The sequence below is a fragment of the Cygnus olor genome, chromosome 11 (assembly GCF_009769625.2).
Source record: "Cygnus olor isolate bCygOlo1 chromosome 11, bCygOlo1.pri.v2, whole genome shotgun sequence".
Taxonomy (NCBI): Eukaryota; Metazoa; Chordata; class Aves; order Anseriformes; family Anatidae; genus Cygnus; species Cygnus olor.
Window position 1 is genome coordinate 12264250 of NC_049179.1, and position 23329 is coordinate 12287578.

Below are 23329 nucleotides of genomic sequence, written 5' to 3' on the forward strand. Positions count from 1 at the left end.
GCCAAACAAAAGTTTGGCCAAATAGTCATTTTTTCTCCATATAAAAGCACTGTGTTTGATTTTGCAATGTGTGTCAATGTAGCTGTTGTTATTTACTGGCTGTTACAAGTGACAGTAAAAATCCCCTTGTTTTAGATTAATGATCAGCCCTGGTAACATCTGGATTTCATTTATTTTACCTCAGTGCCCACTTTTGCTGTATTCAGCTCCTTTGAGCAGCACAGTGCAAGGCAAGCACAGCCTGCATGCGCGTGCACAGCTAGCAGAACTTGGTGTTACTGTATATGCCCATATGTGGCAGAAGCAAAACGGAGCCCTGGACAGAAGAAGGGAACTTGGCACTAGCATTTCCTCCCCTCCAAATCTTCCAGTGCCATACTTTCATTAAAGTTCTCCAAGAACAAGGCTGTCTCTGTCAGTTAAGGGTTGTCAGCAGAGGCTCAGATTGCACATTGCTGGGCCTCAGACCTTCAGGAAACCTTGGCATACTGTCATCTCAGCCTTTGAGGCTCAGCCTGTGTCACGAAATGCTTCAAAACTTGTAGTTTATTTTCCCCCATCCCCTAATTCAAGCGTTTCAAGGCTCATGTGCAGCATCGTGACTTACCCTTTTATTATTTTGAAAATTAATTATATATTGGATGCATAGTTTGGGATGTAATATTTCAAGCTATCTTTATCATATGTGCTGGAGTCGTTTCTGCAGAGAACGTTGTATAGGTTCTGAAATACATTTGCCTTAAATGCGATGCTTGTGTCCTAGCCCTGTGTTCCCACTTGGTGCTTTTGGAATGGATACAACTCCACCTAACGTGGCTGGATCAAGTGGAAGAGTGGTGCCTTTTCCCATCTAGTTTTATGTAAAGAGCAGCAAATCATGTAGGTTTTTCTTAAAGTTATGTTTATAGCTGTTTCAAGTTATTTTGTCTGGTTTCACTACAGCCCTGGCGGCTTTATTTAATCATGTTATGTCACAGGTGTACATGTACATGTGTACATATACATGCATGTGTAGGTACACAAATACTTTCATAATGAAGCATGTAAACCATAAGCTTAATGTATATGTAGTAGTACATCCGTTGGAAAATTGAGCCACTAAATGAAAAACACGTAGCAGAGTGTCACTGCTGAAGCATATTAGAATTATGACTTAAGACAGTAAAAACAAGAAAAATAAAAGTTAAGAAGCAAGCCTTGAATGTAGTTCTGAGATACAATAATACTCTTTGTGCCCAATTGCAATTAGCTCTTGATTTAATTCCTAAGTGAGCTTCCAAGGTTTTGTTGGTTTAAATCATGATGTTGGTGATCTTTGCTTTATTTTACTTTAATTTGGGACCATGGTGTAGACAAATGTACCATGTAGAGTTTATGAAACCAGACAGCTAGTAAATCAATATTATTTTGCTAGTAAATTACGAAGGCAGTGCAAGCTGCTTTTAACTCTTTCCCATGGGACAAGTAGTTTGAACTAGCTGGAGTTTAAATCAACACTGTGGGCACTGAATTAGTCAATGATTCTGAAGAGGGCTTTGTTGGCATAAACTTCTGCTTTGATCATCATAGTATTTACAGCTTTTTAATTAGATACAGTTCAGAACAATGATTTTTATCAAAGCAGTTTGGTAAGTGAACAACTGGACATTGTTTAGGGCTCTAGATGGCATTCTGTCTGTTAATATCATGTGGCTGGTTTTAATACAATGCTGAAGTTAGGATTATTTTAGGCATTGTCACTGCTTTGTCCAAAGAAACTTTGTATTTTAAAAGAGCGTGACATGTACTGCTTTTTTTTAATATAATAAGTTTAAACAGTTCTTAATGTACTAAAAACCAATTCTTTGCCTCGGGATTATAGAGGACAAACTTTAATTTTGCACTCATAAATTTGAAAGAAGTGACTCTTGTTCATCTTGACTTATTTTCATGTGCTGAGTGATTTGTTGGGAAGTGTTGAGATCTTTTTGCTCAAGATTGAAGGCAGTTACTTCCATTTTCAGTGTCAGACATCTCAGAGTTGGCTTCTGATGTAAAGCAAGCCCAACGCCAGTGCAAAAATTCCTCAGGGATCTTGGCAGAGCAGGGCTCTATCGTTTCTGGAACAGTAGATTGGCTTAAGTACACTTTTAAAGCAAAGTAAGTGTTTGTAAAATTTGTAAACCGAGGGGAGCAGAAAGTTAAGGAGCCACTGATGTGTTTAGACCAGTGCCTGCAGTTTGCTGTTCAAATGGTGATAGGTTATCTAAATAACAAAATAAATTCTTCAACAAGCTCTAGTTTTCTGAGGAAGGGATGAAAAAGTTTAGAAATTGCTGATGTTTCTGTTAGCAGTTTAGCTTTGTGGAGTAGTGCTGTTATATCAAATCTTCCTGCTCTTATTAATGCCTTTAAAATGTGTTTGAGTAGTCCTTAACTCTGTTTAAGTACAGCTACGCTTAACTATGTGCCATTTGGGTTTATAAAAGGATGCTTGCTCAATATTATTGCTTCCGACTGCAATGCGAACACAGCCTGTGTGACAGCTGATGTACAAAGAGAGCAGTTTGCTCAAGTTCTGTGACACTTGATTATTATCATTATATTTAGAAGAAAATCCCTTTGTCTACACAGCATGGTATTGGGTCATATTCCTTGTACAGTTCTGTTTTGAAAACAACTTTTTTTTTATTTGCCATTTTTGCTCTGAGTCGTTAGGCTCTTGTCTGAGTCAACTTTCTTCATGGCTGAAGATGAGCTGACTTTATCTGTACTGTTGAAATTTAAAGAGGTTATGTATTACTTATTTTTTCTTGTACCATAAAATTCAAATTATACATCCCTCACTTCCTTTCAAATTACTTTTGTGAGGTATTTTGGAAGAAAATAAGACAGTTTTGTCTCATGAGTTTACTTATGTTTTCTCAAAAAAAAAAAAAACTGGATTACTAAAATATGTTCATCTGGCTTAGTATTAAGATGTATACAAATGTCTTGCACTTCTCTGGATTCAGTCACACACAAAAATCTTTTTAGTATTTTAAGCATTTATTTTTAACTGGCACCTCTGAAGACCTGAATGCTCATTTGGATGTAATTTATGGAGTAATGTTTTTATCTCTGCTCCTTATATTGTTTGCTGACACACAGCCCTTGGTTAGCGTTTCTGTGCCCTTGTTTTTCGAGAAGGGGGAGTGAAGATGCTGCAATGCTATCAGATTAAGCTGTGCCTTTCTCTGCAGTCAAAAATGATAGAAATGTGGATGTGCTGCCTCAGTTTCTTTCTCTGAGATGTGACTTGGGTGCCCACTGAAGTCAATAGGAACGAACCACTGGCTGTACAAATAATTATTTCAGTTAAGCTCGGGTGAACCCTATATCCTCTCACATTTGCATTTGTGCTGGAACACAGGGTGAACATTGCTCAATATTCTGTCACTTGGGATAAATTACTCTCACTGCCTTATTTCTATCTATGCTATGGCTTTTGCTCATAATGGTGCTAAGAACAGTCACATAGTTATGTTTGGAGTTTATGTGCAAACGCTATCGACATGGTGATTAGAGTGACTGGTGTTTTCATCTCCATCTGGTAGGTGTAATTCAGGGTTATAAAAAAATCTTAACTTCTTTATGATGGCAACCCATCACATATGTCTGACAACTCTCAAGGAATCATGTTGGATGCTTGGTTACAAAAATCTGCATGTGTTTTTTTGAGAGAGAAATTTTAATGGTTGCAGGGACAGAGGAATGAAAGTAGGATTTAAATGGAACACATGATGAACAATTGTGAAATCAGAAAGAAATGCTTGGGGAAATTCTGAATTTGATTTTCCTGTGCTTTCTTCATGATAAAATAAAAGCAGTGCTCTCCTGAAGCAGAACATTATGGAATAATTAGATTCATGTTGCTTTTTGAGATTGAATTCTTATGGTAAGAACTTACCATGTTTTAAAATACTTGGAGAATTTTCTCTGAAAAATATGAATTTTCTTCAACTGGATACAATTCAAGTCAAAAATGACATTTTTGGGGGGTCAAGAAGATTTTTTTCTTTTTGATCCAAAATCTTTTTATTTGTGTTGTCAGGTAATAATGTCTTTTTGAAGACTATGTGAGAAGCTTAAATCACTGTTTAATTGCTGTAGCCTACAAATCATTTTAAGCCTTTCCTAATCTCTCTTAAATTAATAAGGCATTTTGTCATGAAGTTCCATTCTTGGTTTACTTCCCTAACTGCAATTCTGGGGCTGCTTTTTATGAAAAATTTTTGTGCTGGACATCTGTATGTTGGCAATGATAGCACATTTGGACACGGCAGTCCTTGTGAAAAAAGCAATGCATTAAATACACAGCATCTTCAAACACTTGGCATCTTTTCCCATGTAATTGTTGTATATTAAAATAGTAAATACACTGAGATATTGTAAATAAGCAGCCAAGTAATATACTCAGTACTAATTATGTCAAGCAGTAAAACATGTAACAAGTCAGTTAATTTTTTTTTTTTCTCCTCTCTACCCTCCATTTTTTCAGACCTCCAGAATTACCCGTTCTGATGAAGATAAGGAAGGCTCCTGGGATGCCTGGGGAGCCTGGAGTGATTGCTCACGGACATGTGGTGGGGGAGCCTCCTACTCGCTGAGGAGATGTTTAAATGGCAGGTTAGCCACATGCTTATGTATACTTATTCGTCTGCAGCTATACCATATTTCCCTGTCCGCTAATTGTGTTCATAGAAAAACACCGATGCTTCTGTTTTTGAAACTAAATGCTGTATTACAGATCAAGTGTCATAAAATCCTATTTTTAATATATATTTTTACTATATTAGATAAATATCTTAATGCTCAACTCTGATAGATCTTAAGGGTGTAATTAAATGTGTTAATGGAATAGCATGAATGATTTTAGTATGGTCAAGTATTAAGAGAAATTTTTGCTACAGGAATGCAAAGTGAATGCTGGGTTACCTGGATATAAATTGGATCTGAAGTAATGTTCAAGTGCAGTCTCTTCCATCTCTTCCCTGTAGTAAAACAAACAAACAAAATGAAAATCCAAGTGACTAACTATACATATAGATGTATCAAATGCTGCTTTATGTTATGAAAAGTTTTCCTCTGCCAGTTCTTTCTGTGCAGTGGTGCTGGTGGCCATATGTGTTCATGGATAAGCTTCAGTGTAGCTTGAAGAGAACAGTGTATGTGGTGAAAAGCATTTACCTCAGTAGTAAAACTGAACTAATATAGGACTTGTCACTACAGTCCTAAAAGTATGCGTAATGCAATAGGCCTGTAGTCAGGCGAGAAGAGATCCCAACCAGCTTAGAAGCATCTGTGCTGGCATCCATAATTGCTTGCTTTATTTGAGTTATTCCTAACCATTTTTGTAAACTGCTGATTATTTCTTAATTTTTTGTTTTAAATGCAGTATCACCCAGAAAGTCAATTTCTCTTAGAGAAGGCTGATAATGTGATGTGCAAACTGTATGAAAAACAATTTTAAAAGATTAAAATACTGCCTATTCCTTTCAGTGCAGAATGCACAAAGATCTTTGAGAATAGTAATATTTCCAGCAAGAAGCCATGATATTCTACTAGTGTGTTAGTGACTGTGAAATGAGCTCAATAAATTGTAGCAATATAAATTCCACTGTGGTTTTATTAATATTTTTAATGCGATCCCCTGTGAAAAAAACATGTGTTTTCCATACCTTGACAAATGCGTAGTTTAAAAGTGTGGTTTTTTTTTCTGTGCTTTACTGTTGTAATGCCCAGGAAATGCAGGATTGTGAAACGAAGTTTTCACATTTGTATGTATCATAAACATTTTTTACATGCACGTTGTGATATGATCATTCTTGCAAAAATTGGAAATTTGAGACATGTAATATCTTGAGCTTGGAGAACTGTACCTTCAGCTCAGCTGGTTGAACTCTTGCTCCAGGCATCCATTGCTCTTTCCTTTTAAAAATGTATTTTTCAGCCTCTTGCATTTTAAAAAGCTTTTTAATATTTGCAATTAATTTCCATACAAAAAGTGAAAAATTTAGTCCAAGAGCTGTAAATGACCAGCTATCTATTCGTTCTTCTTCAATGTGAGGCAGGTCTTTTACAGTTTGAAGGCATTATTCCAAAACACTTTTTCTGATTTTAGAGATAACACTAAATGAAATTTCCCATCGAGTCATGAAGACTACATTTCCAGTTCTTTCAAGGGCTTGACTTTGCCATTCTTACTTTAGAACAAGAATATCTTACCCTGTGCAAAAGTGCCAGTCAGTTATCCAGAAATTTGGCAAACTCTGTACCTAAAAAGGTGTGAAATCCTCACACCCCCATATTTATATGAAAGAACAATAAATAATCATGACTTTATTATATGCCTGTTACTTCACCTACTAATAACAGATTTCACTATGGAGCTAGGTTTCACAATTCACATGTATGTGTTGGGAACCTTAGGAACGCAGGCAGTCTGTGAGAATTACGTTTCATTTAAAATTAGGAATTCTGCTCATTCCTTCAGATCAGTAAAATTACATGCTGTTCTTCAACATATTGCATTGTGGGGGGCGATAAAGGAAAGTTTTGAGGCTGTTTTTTTCTTTCCTAATTGAAATAGAGGAAGTAAAATTAATGCTCATTAGCTATCAGCTTGATTAAAGAATTGCTTAGATATTCTGATCCTCTTTTCTTCTGGGTTACATCCCATGGATTAGAAGTAACTTGCTGAAGTCAGCATCGATCAGGCTTTATGGATGCATTATGAGTTCTTTTTCACAAAATAAATGTGTTTTTCATAAGATTTGCAGCAAATTGGGCTCACAGAGAAAGCCACGTGTTCTTTGCTGAAGAGACAGCAGCGTAACCTGTTGAGTCCCCAGATCCCCTTTGTATTTAAACCTTGTTTTTGAGTTCAAATTATGGTAGGGCAGAAGTCTAATTTTTGAGAGGATAACTAGCTCTAAACCATGCAGGATTGTGTTTTGCTGTAATGTAGTGTAACCTTTTTTAATCTGTTTTTCAGGAACTGTGAAGGTCGGAATATTCGATACAAAACCTGCAGTAGTAATGTGAGTCTGGCTTTTAACCCTATTTTACAGCCTCTTCTACTTATTCAAAGAATGTGTTAAAGTTTAAGAAATGCTGCTTCCTATTTAAAATCTTATGGTGGATAATTTTCTTTCCATCATTATTACCATTTTTAAAGATTTCGCTCTGCATGACACCACGAAGTTTCAAATTTAAGCTTCCCAAATGGGTATTTTCTTTTCAAATTGTAGTGCCAATTGTGAATTAGAACACTTTATATCATTTATTAGGAAAGTTACACATTTTGGAGTATTAACAAATCAGTTCTCATCTTAAAGTAGCAAGTGCTTTTCCTGGGGTGCTGTCTTTCAGATGAAGCATTAAACTGGGGTCCTGATCATTTGTGATCACTAGCTATAGCACACCACTCATCACATGAGCAAAGAGGGTAACCACCTGTGTAGCTTTCAAATCCTAAATTGGATAATTACTACTTACATTCCCTCTGTTTGCCTAAGCCCAGCTCTTTATATTTCTATATGTAAAAGTATGTATATTTAGGTACACTGGCATAGACAATTTCCGTGACTGAATATGAAGCTGGAGATTTGAATATGCAGTTACTGTTCCTATGATGCAATCAAATTTTATTTTTACAGACACATTTTATGAAAACCAGTCACATATGGCATACTTCATGACGTGTGCTCAACTGATTTGTAGTGATGCTTTATGCTGTTTAAACAGCTGCCTTCTTTCACACCAGATGTAGTAGTCTGTTCAAGGTGTGCAGCTCATGCAGGATTTTGTGATACCACTGATCAACAGACCATGTGCACAAACACAATAATTCATAATGGGGTGGTTTATGATCTGCAGTTACCTCCTAGCATGGGTTACCTTACAGTACAATATGACATCCTTACAATCCCATTCCAGAATAGAGGGAAAATAGACAAAGTAAAAGCATCTTATCTCCATTTTGCTGTAGTGTCTTTGATTCATCTGCTTCTGCCTCTGGGAGAAAGGTAACAATTTTCACACAAATACCCCTTAAAAGGTAAGCTGTACAGTTGCCTTGAGTTGTTATACCCAAAGAAGACCAGGTGATAAGGTGTTGCCAACTCTCTGATTTCTGCCTGTGTCAGGCAGCTGTGAAGTATGACACTTGCTCCTTAGGAGACCTGACTCTGGAAGTTGCCCAGTGAGTACGCTGAATCAGTGCATCTCCTGGAAAAACTGGCCATTCCCACTCTTCAGTTTGCCACACCTACGGTTTCTTTTGTGCCAGTTGGCTTCTGACCTCCTCAGGAACAAGACTTGCTAGCACCTTGAATTACTGTAAAACTCCACTTCTTGGTATTGGATGGAGTTTTTTCTGCTGGCAGAAACTAGTGGAAGTGATTAATGAATCAGGCCCAGTACATGCAAAAGTCAGATCCTGGAGACAAACCCTGTCATTTGACCTTTCTGAAGTAAAGGCCTAGTAGTTTAGTACACAATGTCCTTACCTTATAAAAATAATAAATTAATAAATTTTAAATAAATAAAAATACCACACACACACAAAAAAATCAGTCTCTTAAAGCTGTGCGATAAATTGCAGCCAGCCAGTATGTAAGCAATAAAAAAAATGCCACTTTATAAAATGTTTGCTACATTCCTGATCTAGATAAATGTATGTTATATGCAATAATATACTTCTCCTTGCTTGATGCAGTGCCCTCCGACTTCCTATGCAACAGTGCAAAAAAGTCAATGTAGTATACTTTGTTCCTCCAGTGAAACAATCAGGAAACTTCATAGTGTACAGAAAAAGGAGAAAGATGAGATCAATTTGTGCATAAATCTCTGTTTATAGCAGAAGTTACTTGCTTTTTGGATACATAAGACTCGTTGTGGACACATTTGAGGATTATGCAGTAAAAATCTATGGTGAGAACGAAGGCACTCAATACCATATCCTTTCTGAACCCCCAGGGAGTTTTTCTGAAGTCACTGGGACCTGTTTTTTAACTTTAAGACTTATTTTAAAGCGATAAGTGGCTAGCATCTTGTATGTGAATCTGTTTGAATTTATGATGATTCAAATGTTAATTTCCAGACAGGAAGCTGCATTTACAGTTCTGCTTTTGGGGCATGTCTGAAAGGGGTCAGGTTTCTATTTCAGTTCAGATAGAGCCAGAATCTCTCAGGAACTGTTTTTCCTAGATTATGGATCAGATAATGGAGAACTCCCGAGAAAAATAAATTTCATGAGATTTCCATTGTTAGTACAGTGGAAAGTTGATATTTGAATTTGGCCTCACTGAATTAGAGCCTAGTATTAGACCTGATTTAACCTTGAAATGCGAGTTTAGACCTAATGCCAGACTAGGACTAGGCCAGTCCTCTTTCAAATGATATAATTTTCCCCAAAGCATTATTTCTAATGAATGTTTCTCACTTCAAGAGTAAAATTTTAGTTTGAAAATTAAGAGTTTCAACTAGCTTCTTTCCATATTAGTAGGTATTATTGTTAACCACATGAGACACAGTATATATACAGTGTAAAATTGTCTGCAAATGTAATTTTGCTACATGATACATTACACCACTAACATCTATATTGGGGAGTACAAATGAAGCACAACTTAATGTGTGTGTCATTCTAATGAAAAGAACAAGAATCATTTTACCAGAAAATTGGTTTCATCTGGATTTGTAATAGAATAGTAGTAAGTTCGTTGAACTCAAGCATAGTTCCAGAATAATATTAGTGATGTTTCAATCAAAAAAATCAATTCAAGGTCTTAGCAACAAAATAATTGCTGAGATTATTAAGGCATACATATATTTAGCCTGCTTATCTTTCTATCTATAACTGGGATGCCATGTACTTGGTTTCTTAAAACTGCTTGTGTGCTTTCAGCTTTTCTTACAGAAACTTTAGAGAAATAAACTATACAAACTATTCATTATATGCTGTTCAATGTGATTTTCAGTCTTTCTTAAACCCCTTTTTTATATTTCCATTTTTGTATATACTGTTACATTCTGATGCTATGATGTGCACTATATGGAAGTGTTTAAGATAATCCTTTAGGGTCTTATTCATAGAACAAGTTATTTGGGCCATTTCCCCATAAATTTCACATTCTTACATGCCAAAAAGTCACTTATGTGTTTGCCAGAGTGACTGTCCTATAGCAAGAAAAAAAACATTTTGTAACAGATTTGCTCACATTTAATTTCACTGTAAACTTTTATTATATACAGATAATGCTCACACCTGTTCAGCATATTTATCATATTGTTGTCCCAGCATCCACCTATTAACCAGTTCATTTATCCTATTCAGAAAATCTTGGCTGATCTATCTCTGCTCTATTCCTATAATATTTCACTTTGAGTTGCATAGTTTCTTTCTAATCTGTTATCTTATTTTTTATTTAATAATGCTGATATACCCCATAGCGATCCTGGCTAGGGTTTCTAGCTCAGGTATCTTGATTTTACTAAGAAGTGGCCTGAAAATTGCTTATGAATAACTTAGAACCTGAAGCTAGTTTCAAAAAGAAAACAAAACAATGACTTCATCAGTTTTGGCTAGGTTTCAACAAAATGAGATTCAAAGAACAAAACTAGACAAAGGACTAGACTTTCTTTGGTGTCATCATTTTTACTGGGAATTTTCTTGCCTTCTCTTGTGCTTTTTTCAGCAGAGTAATTGTTGGCAGGAACCACAGGGTCTGATGCAACCTTCATATTTTGTCCATGAACATTGCTTACAAAGATTCAGATTTCCCAGGTTAGCTTTGTTTTCAAAGACTATGAATAGTCACTGCCAAAACTGAAACGATACATTTCATAGGAAGCCAGCCCTTAAATGCAGTAGTTTTAATGATCTGTCACAAAAAGAATGGGATATATATATATATATTTTAAACTGTATGGTAGTGATGTCTGAAGCATCTTTTTCAGATCTGCCTGTCTAATATGTTCATAAGTCATGTCATAAATACAATTCATTACACTATGAAATCTGGATGTGATTATTTTGCCAAAGTTTTCATGTATTAGACATTATAGATATCTGTTCAGCTCCTTATGTTGTGTGTGAAGCTACGAGTGGCCTGGATTTGGCTCAGTGGTTTGAGTACAAGGCAAAAGCAATTGCTGAAATTAGGAAATCTGAAAAATCCCGAAGCTGGTAGCAAAAATGTTTAAAAAACAAGAAAAAAATGTGGAATATTGACAGAGTAGGGGGAAGGAAGGAATGAATTGATATCTGAAGTAGATTAAAACCATCGAGTAAGGATTAGGGCTCCTGTATCCTTGGCTGACAAGCGGCCTTGCCCACTTCCCACACATGCTTCTCCTTTGTCTACCTCTCCCACATCTTGCCCCCTCACTTTTCCTTTCTACTTTTTAAGCTCCCTCTCACTTTTCTGACCCAGTCCAATGGAATCAATCTGAAATCTGAGTCCTCTTGTTGTCTTGATTACATTCTTTTCTGTGCTTATTCGTCTTTCTGTTTAAATTATAAACACCTTTCTTTATACAAACATATATTGCTCCCAGGAAAACAGATCTGAACTTGGTTGTCATCCAAATTCTGATATAACGTAAATGATAATTTCAGTCCTTTGATATCCCTTTGTGATGTTCCTTTTAGGCTCCTGCTTTTGAACACAGCTCAAACATAAAGCAGGTGGAGTTGGCATGTGAATCAAGAGCTGCCACAATCTCTTTGTGTTCTTTGAAGATGCCAAAACAGAATAGGGAGATGAGAATTCACTTGCTCTCCAGCAGTCAGGAAGTGAGTGGAAGGAAGGGTTTGCATTGTGTTGAATCAGTGAGAAGCATACAGTAACCATGGATTGACATCCTGACATTGTAGTGTTTGTGTCTTGGCATTGCATCAACACCTAGCGATAATGAGTTGTAAGAACAGCCTGTCAAAACTCAGCCTAAGGACATCACTCTGCCTATTTTACAGATAGTGTTTTAGTTCCTTGTTATGAAAATGAAGCCATGTGTGGTTGAATAGCACTAGTCCAAAATATTGCTTCTAACTTTACTTCTAACTTCTACTATTTCTTATCCCTAGATTCTCCTCTATTTGCTATGGTGGAAGGGAACCATATGGTATCCATATGAACTCTGGTGTCCTCCCTCTTTTTTAGTCTTGTAGTTATGGTAAATGAGAGGTGGCAGATAAGTCCAAGCCAAATTCTGTTCTCATTTACACCCATGCAAATTTGGGGAATTTCTCTGGAATGACTAAGTAAGGGTATTTTCTAGCAGTATTTGCTTGATGTTTTTAGAAGCTCTCACCTGTGGGATTTTACAGAGGCTAAACTCTTGAAGTGTTACATTAACAGTAATTTTAAATTTTCATTTTCTTATTTCATCATGTTATTGCTTAAACAAACTAGACTCAAACTAGAAGTATCCCAGGTTAAGAATAATATGAAATGTATTAGCATAATTTTGATTTACTGTCACTGTAAGGTGTAGCACCAGACTGTGCTGAAAAGCATTGCTGGGAATGATCAGTGAATTGCTCAGTGCACTTTGCAAAAGCCCCTAGTGCTGATCTATAAGGGAACTACTTATTTTAGAAGTTGTTTGTAAACTACAGATAAGACAGAGACATCTCTAGGTTTCTGTTTCCTATAGTGAAAATAAAAATAATAAAAATAAGATACTGATGAAGTATTTTGCTAATGCAGTACCAACTCATCCAGATTCATATGACAAAATGGTGTCAGGAAGATATTGTTGAGGGCACTGGAGTGAATTCATACCGTTCTCATGTATGTTTTAATCTGTAGTATCATGTAATGCACTTGCTATTTCATTAGTTTTTTTCAGGGGAGGTTCAGTTCTCTGATAATGTTGAAGCACAGTTCAGGATTAGTATTGTTAACTAATACCTAGTAATAAGTTCCAGGAGTTCAGCTGACACATCACAATCTTTCAGCCTTATATCCAATGAAAACAAATCTTTGTTAAAATCAGTCTCACATCTGGCATGTATGTGGAATTCTTGGAAGCATATCCTCTCAGTCTGGCATATGGACTGTTTGAGACTGGACATACTTCCAAGTGAAGTCTTCGGTGAGAGATTGTTTGACACACAAACTCCTTTGTCAGTACTTTACCAAAGTTCTTTTTGAATAAATCAATATTCATCTCCTTTCCTGTCATTGTAGTTTAATATTAACATCATTGTTTGGGTGCAATGTTTTATATAGAAAAAAAATATTTTAGAATATTTCAAACTTTGTTAACAAGGCATTTCTTGTATTTCGTGTTTCACCTCTATATGCTGAGGCTCTGTATGGGAGGAAGTATTGAACTGTCTCCTTGGAACTAGCACTATATAATTGTTACCAATTTGAAGTATGTTTTATTTCAACAAACCAAGTTTTACTTTTTCCCTTGAGGTGAAGATCTTTTTGTAATTATAGTAAAGGACAAAATTCTGGTGTCTCCTAACAGTCTTGCTCTTTCTGAGCAATACTAAACAATTGATTAGACAAATTTTTATTTCTTTTTGTATAAGTTGCAATATAATAATCTGTCATCACTCAGACGTATGAACTGATGAATCAGTGCAGTGCTTTGAAATCCTTAAGTGAAAAAAGTTATTGAAAAAAAAAATTAAATGTCAGACATCTCTTTATAGTAATTTAAAAGGTATAGATTCCTTTAGAAGTTAGTTCTTATTACAGAACCAGACTTTAGAAGTGAATGTACAATATACTGTCATAAAAAGTAGCATTTTTAAATTATTCTCATGTATCAGTTGTGTTATTACTGGGATATGGTTAATATTCTGTTTCCTGTATCGTAAGCAATGGATTAAGGAACATAAATTGTTTTAATACACACAGTAGAACACTGCAGTGTGACATATTTAAGAGTTGGACTCGATGATCCTTGTGGGTCCCTTCCAACTCAGGATATTCTGTGATTCTGTGATATTTGTTGTAGCAGATCCATCCCTGAAATAAGCCTACCTGAACAGGTTCTAATTCTCAGATAACTTTATTAAAAATGCAGATGGTTCGCTTTTTCTTTTTTTTTTTTTTTTTTTTTTTAATAAATTATTTTCTGTGGTTTGTTTTTAGGACTGCCCTTCTGATGTTGGTGATTTTAGAGCACAACAGTGTTCAGCCTACAATGATGTCAAATACCAGGGACATTTTTATGAGTGGATCCCTGTTTATAATGATCCTACTGCACCATGTGCCCTGAAGTGTCAAGCTCTGGGAAAGAACTTGATTGTGGAGCTTGCCCCAAAAGTTCTAGATGGTACTCGTTGCAATATCGAATCCTTGGATATGTGCATCAGTGGAATATGCCAGGTATGTTTGTAGTGGAAATCTGAACATGGCCTTTGTTCTGTGGCACTTTGCACATGAAGTGGTCACTTTTTTTTTTTTTGTTTTGTTTGTTTGTTTTGATTGTTTATTTGTTTGTTTTTCATCTTTATGTAGCAGTTTTCTTTGGAAGTATTTGCAAGTACTGCCACCTGGATTGTAAATAACTTACCTTTCTCTTGCACACAGAAGTCCTTGACTGTCTTATCCACTGATATTTTTATATACAAATAACAGGTCAATAACATTCACTCATTCTTGTATTTGTATTGCAATTTTTAGTCATGTAAAAGTTACTGAAACTAGTTAAAACCCAACCTTTGGTATGTCTGCCAGGGTATGATGAAATTACATAGCCTTCAGATTCATTTTACTCCTTCTCTAAGTGTTTTATCACATGAACTCTGTTATGGAAAAAAAATGATATTTTACAGGCTCCAGCCCAGAATGGCAGTTGGGTGTGTGGGAGTGTGTATGTCTGCCTGTTACATGTGTTACTCTTGCCTCTTCATTTTATTAAGAAGTTCCTAATCCATGCAATGAATATGACTACGGTAGTATTTTTTTTCCACAAGGTGCATTCCAAAGATCTGAATCTTAAATTCCTATCATACATTTGTAATTTCTAGATTTCATTGCTAGAGGGGAGGTTCTGCCTCTGATAAAAACATTAAAAATAAACAAGGCTTGCTCAGCTGCCAAACTCTTGCTTTATATACTTGCATCATACTTGTTGTCCTTTGATGGAAGAGGGAGTCTCAGGCCTTCAAGATGCAGCCTCTTAAGATGGATATTCACCTAAGTCCAATAATTGGGTCAGAAGCTCACTGTCAGAACAACAGTGATAACCTTGAGGCAAAGAGAGTCAGCAGCATAAGATCCCAGTATTTTGTGCTGCCTTATTAACTGGAGAACAGAAATGTGTGAGGAAGGGCAGCACCATAGTTCTTTGGTTCTCTTGGCTTGAATATCATCATTTTTCATCTGTCCCAGTTTTAGTTCTAGCCAGCTGATATTCATTCAGCATTGTGCCTAGTTCTACCCAGTCCTACCCAGACTTCTCTCCTTGTCTGCCTAGTCTCCAAATCACCACCTTTCCTGCTTCAGCTGAAAGACAGGCTTCAGGCAGTTGGAAGCAGTTATGAGACTTATCCTTGCACAGACACAGTCAATGTACAAATGTGCTCTGCATGCTGGGTTTGTAAGAGGCCTTTATAAGGGATATTAATAGCTTAACATAATGGCTTTTTGAACCAATTTCAGACTCAGTAACTTGGAACGAGTTATTCTGAGCTCTACCCAGGGTGGTAACCATTATTATACAGGGTGAAGTTGTGATAGAATTATTTGATTTTTAGTGTATTTTTACTGGGAATCTACCTTTCCATCTACAGTCATTATTAGAGTTATGCTATCAACTTCAGTTGGTGTTAAAAGAAAAAAGCGCTATAATTGAGGCTTTGATCATGTCTCACTAGCAAAGAAATATTGTAATCTTAAGTTTTATAAACAAAACCATCTTAATAGAATGGATATGTTATTGCAATTAGTTTCCTTTCTCTGCATCTGTTGTTGTGTTAAATGCCTAAAATGAATGTGGCTCAAAAATGCGGTATGTAGTCTGGAGAGCAAAATAGCCCCATTATTGGGAAAAATTTGACGTTTGGCAGAAGACTGGTGTGCAGATTACAGCAACATTAATATATGATCTGGACTTTGCTGTGTGTTTTGTGACTTCTATGTATACTGCACTTCCAACACCAATCATGCCAGCATACAATGATGCATCTGCTGCCTCTGAAATAGAAGAAGAATTCCTTACGGTTTTGCCCTTCAAGAGACAGCATTTGTCAATAGTATTTCAGTGGTATCCAACAGCATTCGTTACCCTGTGTGTTTAGATAGGATATAGCTCTATAAACAATGGAAGCACTTGCAAAATAATACATTTCTTTTGCAATATTCTTAGTGATGTCTCCTCTTTTAATATCAACTTTCACCCTGGAGGTTACCGAAACATTTTGTAGATGATAAATCTACATAAGCCTTTGCTGTTTTTGTCTATTGCAGCACAGAAGTGTGTTGAATATAATGTAGCTTATGTAGCCTTTTTTTTTTTTTTTGAGAATTTGACTCAGTGATGAGGGGTTTGCAGTGTCTCCCACAGTGACCTTGAACATCCAGAATCTTTAATACATGGCATAAAATTCACTTTGGCTAGGGTAGAACCAGATTTATGAAGAACGATTGAAAGATATATTCAGAAGGGTTGCCTTAAATGTTTCTTATTAGTATTTTTCAGTATTCCTGTATGTATATTTGACATCAAATATTTGGAATCTTAAATAATCAGTTTTTAGAATAACCCAAGTAGTGGCTCAAGAACTTAATCATTTCAGAGACAAGCACTGGAGCTCTTTTGCACTGCTAACGAGAATCATTTTTTTTTCTCCGTCTATTCCTTTTAATATTACTATTATTTTAATTGCAGAAAAATATTTTTCAATGTGAGAGAACATCTTTTGGAAAAAAAAATCCAAGGTTATGACATGCTGTTACTTATGTGATTTTACTCATTTATACCTTAATCTAAGATCATAAGCTCTGAGGTGCTTTCTCTGCATTTACATTAAGCCACTGGCTATAGATGAGGTATTTTGCACTGACTCTTTTTTTTTTTTTTTTTTTTTTTAAGTCTAGATTTGTTGGTTTAGAATTGGAAAATTTTAGCAAGGTGTATCTATGTCTGTATCAAGACCTTTAAGTACTTTGAGGTCTTACAATAATACTTTTTTTTTTTTTTTTTTTGTGGTTCTGCTGTTATCAACATTAGGAGTTCTATTTACCAAAAACCTTTAAAGACGATAGTCATTTGAATAACCATTTTCTCTTCGTGGACTGTTTTGGGGGCAGAGTGTAAAGGTTGCTTTCTTGTGAAAGGGAGTGCAGAGGGGGGTACTTCCTCAGAAACTGACACCAATCTTTGTTGCTACTCCTGTTTAAGCAGGAAAAGAAAACAAATTGACATCTAATCTTTCCTGGAAGAATATGGTTGTTTAGTCAACTGCTGTTAAGTTTGAGAGACAGCAAAAAAAATGTGATTCTCCAGGATTGTTGCTATAAGATCAGTCTGTTGGGTTCTGTCATATATTTGGCACAACCTGCAAATAACTTGGCAAGTGTTTTTACAGTTAACTCATCTAAATAAACATGTCATCCTGCTGATGTGGATATCTTTGCTTTTATGCCTCGGAGCACCAAAGAGTTAGTATAAGGAGACTGGCTTGCCCAAGTCCTTTTGCAACTAGTGCTGGTTTTGCTCATTTATTGTCTCAGAAAGCTGGCAGGTTTTATAGATCTCAGCTTCCGCTACCACGAGCATGATTGAACTTTCCTCTGTTTCCTTATTCTTGGTAAGGTAGGCTTACTTTAGAGGCTGTATCACTAAGTTCATCTCTTGGATTCTTGTTCAGTCAATCTTTTGGGCAGAGCATGAATTTACAAGGGTGTTAAGTTCATATTGTTGAGCTTCAGTTCTGATTCTTTGCACTTCCCTTAACAAGTAGACTCAAACTAAAGAACATTGTCAAAGAAAATCAGTAGACAACAAAACTGCTCACTGGATGAGAGTTTTGAGGCTTCAGGGAAAGTAAAATCTAAAGGCGGAGGAGGAGGGAAAAGTTTATTGGGAAACTTAGTAAGGTATTTTGGGGTTGTTCAAGGCTCAATTGAGCCAAGCAATTTAATCATTATTTATTTATTTTTAAGTCTGCTACTGCCTTGCTTGTGTTACCAAAGCAAATATCTGGGTCTGTTGTGTTAAATGTGGACAGGTCAAAACTTCACTGCCAGGAAGATTTTCACACTTAACTTCTGATATTTTTTCTAGTCTCTGCACAACTCCCAACACATTTTTTCATACATATTCCTGCTGTGCCCATCTGGATGTGGGTGGAGTCATTTAAAAACATCTGTATGTCAGACACATGTGTGGGCAACATTTACCCAGCTGTTCCATCTGCCTCGGGGCCCTGCCTCTCCTTGTGTTTTTTTGTTTTTAATTCTCTTTTTTTTTTTTTTTTTTCCTACCAAAATGCAAAATGGGGTCTTACTTGTTTCAGTACCTAAAATGGTTACACTGATAATTTTCCTAATCTGGAGTCATGTGTTTGGACAATAAATACATGCATCACCCAAGAACTCTGGAGTCCTGAGGAGCAGCCTGAGTACTTTTGTCCTAGGCTGTCACAATTAGGTCAAAGATGATGTAAATCCTGTGGTGAACTTTCCATTTAGTGTCAGCAAGTTGTTTGTGTTCCCAAAAAGCAGACACTACACTATGCTTTGTAGCATATGGCATAAATTTAGCTGACATCAGAACACATCCCATATGTCAAGTGGAGTGCCATTGACTTCTGCCATGCTGCTTATTTTCTGTCACATGTCACGATATGCCAAGTAGGTATCTCACACACTTGCTGCCAAAGCACTCTTACTCTTGATGTAAATATCTGTCAGTTTTCATTGAAAACAGTTGCTGTAAGCCTTTGGAAGTCTGCACGTTTTTTCATGATTTTTCATGAGCTCTGCTCATGCTTAAAACATAAAATCATAGCACATCAGTAATTTCTTCTGATTCTGAATCCCTGTGTTTTAAGAGTTGTTTTCACAAAGTGCTAGCTTAAGGTGTTTTGTATCCTTACCCTGTCAGTTCCTGTGGATACTTCTTTTCGCTCGTGTGTTAAAGGACTTCCCAAAATGCACAAGAGGTTTGGTGTTCAGATACTTAGGAAGGATGTTTCTATCCAGAATTAGCACAGACTTCCCAGTAAAAACCACAGGAAATGGTAAAGAATTTCATCTCATTTAGAAATATATGTAGGAAATGAATCTACATAGTTGTCTACAGCTAGTTTCTAATTTTTTATTATTGTAATGAATAATGAGGCATTGAAGAATATCTTATGCTTTAAGGAGGGATTTGATTCCTTAAAAATACAGAAATTTCTCTTATGTTCCTTCCTGAATTTACTCTAGCGTTTAATTGAAAGTTAGGAGTTAAATAGCTATCTAGATATAAATCTTCTAATTTTTACTCTTTGGAGTAATCATGCTGAAGGTGATGTGTTACTTAATATAACCTTACCCTAAGATGTTGAAATAGCTAATCATTGAATAACAGTTTACAAAGTCCATTATGGGGAAAAAAAAAAAAAATCTCCACATCACATTTTTTGCCTTTCATCTTTTTAGCTTTCAAACCTCAACTCATGGGAGGAATTGATTTTGAAGTAGCTTTTTGTTAAGTCTTCTTTTATACTTATACTCTTTCCTGGGTACTGTTAAGTACCCAACAGACAGAGTAATTATGTACAAAAGTACGTGGGAGCATGGAGAGATCCCAGTGCAGAGACCCATACCCTGGCTACATATTTCTGCAGGCACTAGAGCTGGACTTTATCCGGAGCGACTATGGGAATTACTCATGGAGATCCAATAAATCTTTCTGGCCTGAAGATCTATGTACCAAAATCTGCATATAGCTACACACGTGTGACATCTCATAAACCTGTCCTCTGTGACTTGCCAATGCCACCCTCTGTCATGGAAATTGGCATTTCCTCTCCCACGGAGGCTCTCAGCAGCGCCCAAGCCAGCAGATCGCACAGGCACACTCTAAGAGCTCATTCAAACCCCTCTAATGTGACAGCCAACCTAAATGTAGTGGTTCACTTGAGATGACATTGTTGGTGACTCAACGGAGGGCTTTTGTGGCACATAATGGTAAGATGCGTTGAAAACGTCGTTTGGAATCCCTTGCTATTCGCTGCTGCTAGAAATTGTCATCTCTTTTTAGACCTTTTATTTTTCTCCACACCACTGTTTCTTATGGAGAAATACAGCTGATGGGGATTTCTTACTGTCTGTGTTTATCCTTCCTTGTCAGATAAGTGGTGGTTTATTTCTGATCTCCAGTTTCTTATCTGTGTCTTTTTTTTTTTTTTTTTTTTTTTTAAGTGAAGCTCTGTCAAGTTTTGTTTTGTTTTAGTGAGCTTTGTACAAATATGATTTTATTTCCCAACCTAGCAAGGTCCTACAGCATGTGAACAATAATAAAGTCAGTAGGGTAATTCAGGATTTGGTTATCTTATTGAACTAGATAACTTGCCTTAGAACTAGAGCTTGCCTTGAACTTGTTGAACTAGAACTTGCCTTAGCAACCTTCAAATTCCCCAGAGCTAGCTTCACCTTCCTATAGCAAGGGAGACTTGGCTGGGCCCAGTCAGAAAGACAAAGTAATCTGATTCCATATATTGATTTCTTTTCAGAAGCATTCTCACAAGCAAGAAGCCTAATGGGAATTTGTGTCCTACCCTCTGTGTGTATGTGTATTTTCTAAAATGGAAACAGTGTGGGAAAGGGTACTTACTCTCCTGCTGGGTGGTCCTATGATCTCTCAGCTGCCCTAGCATGTGACAGATCCTGTAGTAAGAGTTAAATGTTTTGGGAACACTTTGTTTTATTTGATGGAAGTGGATTTGCAGAATTGTGGAACACTCCTTAGCCTCTTGCCTTCAGATATAAAAATGTTTGCAGAAATATGTGGAAAGTCTTTTTAGGAGCCCTTTAGTATGCAATGAATTTTATGCACTGTATTTTTTATTTTTTATTGCTTTACATTCTTTTTCTCTGTATTGAGGGCTGGGGAATTTAAACATCATGGTATGTCTCTTCATGTCCATCATTCTGACTTATTTTATGCCTCTGTTCTGAGCTTTGGATTTTGACATGCTTTATCTTTACTCCCTGCTTTCTCATCCACAAACAACTGAAAACACGGAAGAAATTTTCTTGCTCCCAAGAAAATGAAGTGATGGGCTGGGATATACACTGTCAGAGTACATGCTCAAGGTCCCTGACGGGGCTGTAATCTGTTCCTTAAAATACGCTAACACACAGGTCAGCTTGTCTGGGCTGCTACTGATCTGCACCGGCTTGCTGGCAGAGACGCAAGACCCCATGCTACAATCAAACCTTCGTCAGGTTGAGAGTAGACATAACTAAAGAGTTATGAGACAGCACTGTGTGAGGAAAAAATCAGACCAATTAAATATTCAGGGAGGATAAGGCAAATTCTACCTTAAATAGAAAGTATTCTACCTTTTTTATTTTTTAAAAAAAAAAAAAAAAAGTGACTTTCTGAATTAGAGGGATATCCTGGTATCTATCCCTCTGTTATTCAGAATCACTTGTAGATGATGATCATGGGAAAGATGGGAGTTACTACTTTATATTCTCTCCATGGACATATTTTATCTGTGTAGAAATAAACTGCAAGCTGAAGTTATCGCAAAGCAAAGGATGTGAGTGTAGACTGCAAAGTAAATGAATAGATGGGCTTTGAATGACAGCCTCTGGATTTTACAGCACAGCAAAGATGCATGGAAAATACTGACTAAGGCAGAGCAGGATTTTCCCATGATGAATTTTATACTTATGTTTTTATTACCATAAATTCCCATAGCCATATTTAAAGTTATTTGTTGTGTGGATGCAGACATTCCTAACATCTGCCTGCACTGTGATTCTGTGGCAAGACAAGTAGAGCAGGAGAAAATGCAACAAATAGCTGACACTGATGCAACAAGATCTGCATGGTGTGATAGCAGATGTGCCTGTACAGTTAAATAGAGCTTTAATTTTTTAGTTTGGGAGTTTTTGGTGTGTCTCTTTGTAGAAATAGAAATCTTTTTTCTCTGACCAAGACCTTGAGGATTTTAATTTTCCCTCTTGAGAGTGCTTCTAATAAACTGCAATAGAGATTTATTTTAGTGAGCATGTAAGGATTTCTCACTATTTTCTTTTTTCTTTTACTAGCAAATGTTGAAATAAAACATATGTCTTTCCTTAGTCAAGTCACAAGACTTGGAGAACATTATTTTTGCCAGAAATAGTTCAGAGGATATGTTGTATTTTGTGCAATGCTGATAACCTTTAAAACTATGTAGATATTTTTGCTCCTTTTCAATCTAAATTCTGATCTCTTTTAAGGATGAAATAAATAATTTGGTTATGACAGTCCAACTACTACTGGTTCTGGTGGCAGGGCAGTCCCATCACTTCATTGGATCTGTTTGGTGTAATAGCCTACTTTTATTCAATGTTTTTCACACCTTGACAAATTTCACAGGCAATGAAAACGAATTGCACCTGGTTCACATAGTCTTTACACCCTTCAGCAGATCAGAGGCAGTGGTCCAACCAATACAGGAGTCACTTATTGAGAATGACTAGCAACAGATCTGTTACAGGAATATTGCAAAACTTAAACTACTGGGCAGCATGTACCAGGATAATCACAGACTGGTCAGGCCTTTAGGAAAAGGATCCCCCTGTAGAATAGCTATCACTTTCCTGTTAAGAAATATAATTATCTCCATTTATGTATTCTGTAGTGCAGCTCCTTGCGCAGCAGAAATGTAGTACTTCTTTCTTAAATTAAGAATATTGGGCACTTCTGCTGGGTTTTCTGCTTTGGCTGAATTTGACTAAATGCCAGCTGAACATTTGTGCTAGTATCCCATTTGCAATCTATTTCATGAGTACACACAGACGTGTGTCTTTTGAAATAGCCAGGCCAATGAAAGTAAGAAAATGCAAATGTACTCAGAGTAGGCTTCGTCTGGATTTTTCCAACCATTGTGTGGTTTACAAAGCAACTCTAGAAGGATGCTAATTATGTCATTGTGAGATGTTGTTGCATTGGTTTTCTATTTTTATTTTATTAAAATCAATCACGTTAATAAAAAGCATCACTCCCTGACACAGGGCTTGGCAGTCCCTTGGGCAAACATGGAACATAGAAAAATGTAATGAACTTACATTATCATTTTGATGGAATCACTGATAAATGAGGCTATAAATCAAAAATACTG

The 23329-nt window shown here is 36.4% G+C and overlaps 1 protein-coding gene across 7 annotated transcripts in view; it reads left to right on the forward strand.

Moving 5' to 3' along the window:
* ADAMTSL3 (ADAMTS like 3) overlaps positions 1-23329 on the forward strand; it is a 190456-nt gene that overhangs the window by 80564 nt on the left and 86563 nt on the right. For 6 of the 7 annotated variants that reach the window (XM_040569593.1, XM_040569594.1, XM_040569597.1 and 3 more), the window contains exons 4-6: positions 4520-4647; positions 7016-7061; positions 14142-14378. In XM_040569593.1, coding sequence (XP_040425527.1) covers positions 4520-4647; positions 7016-7061; positions 14142-14378 — 411 coding nt within the window. Of the gene's footprint in view, positions 1-4519; positions 4648-7015; positions 7062-14141; positions 14379-23329 lie in introns of those variants that run through there. The other variant, XM_040569599.1, reaches the window with a different exon arrangement.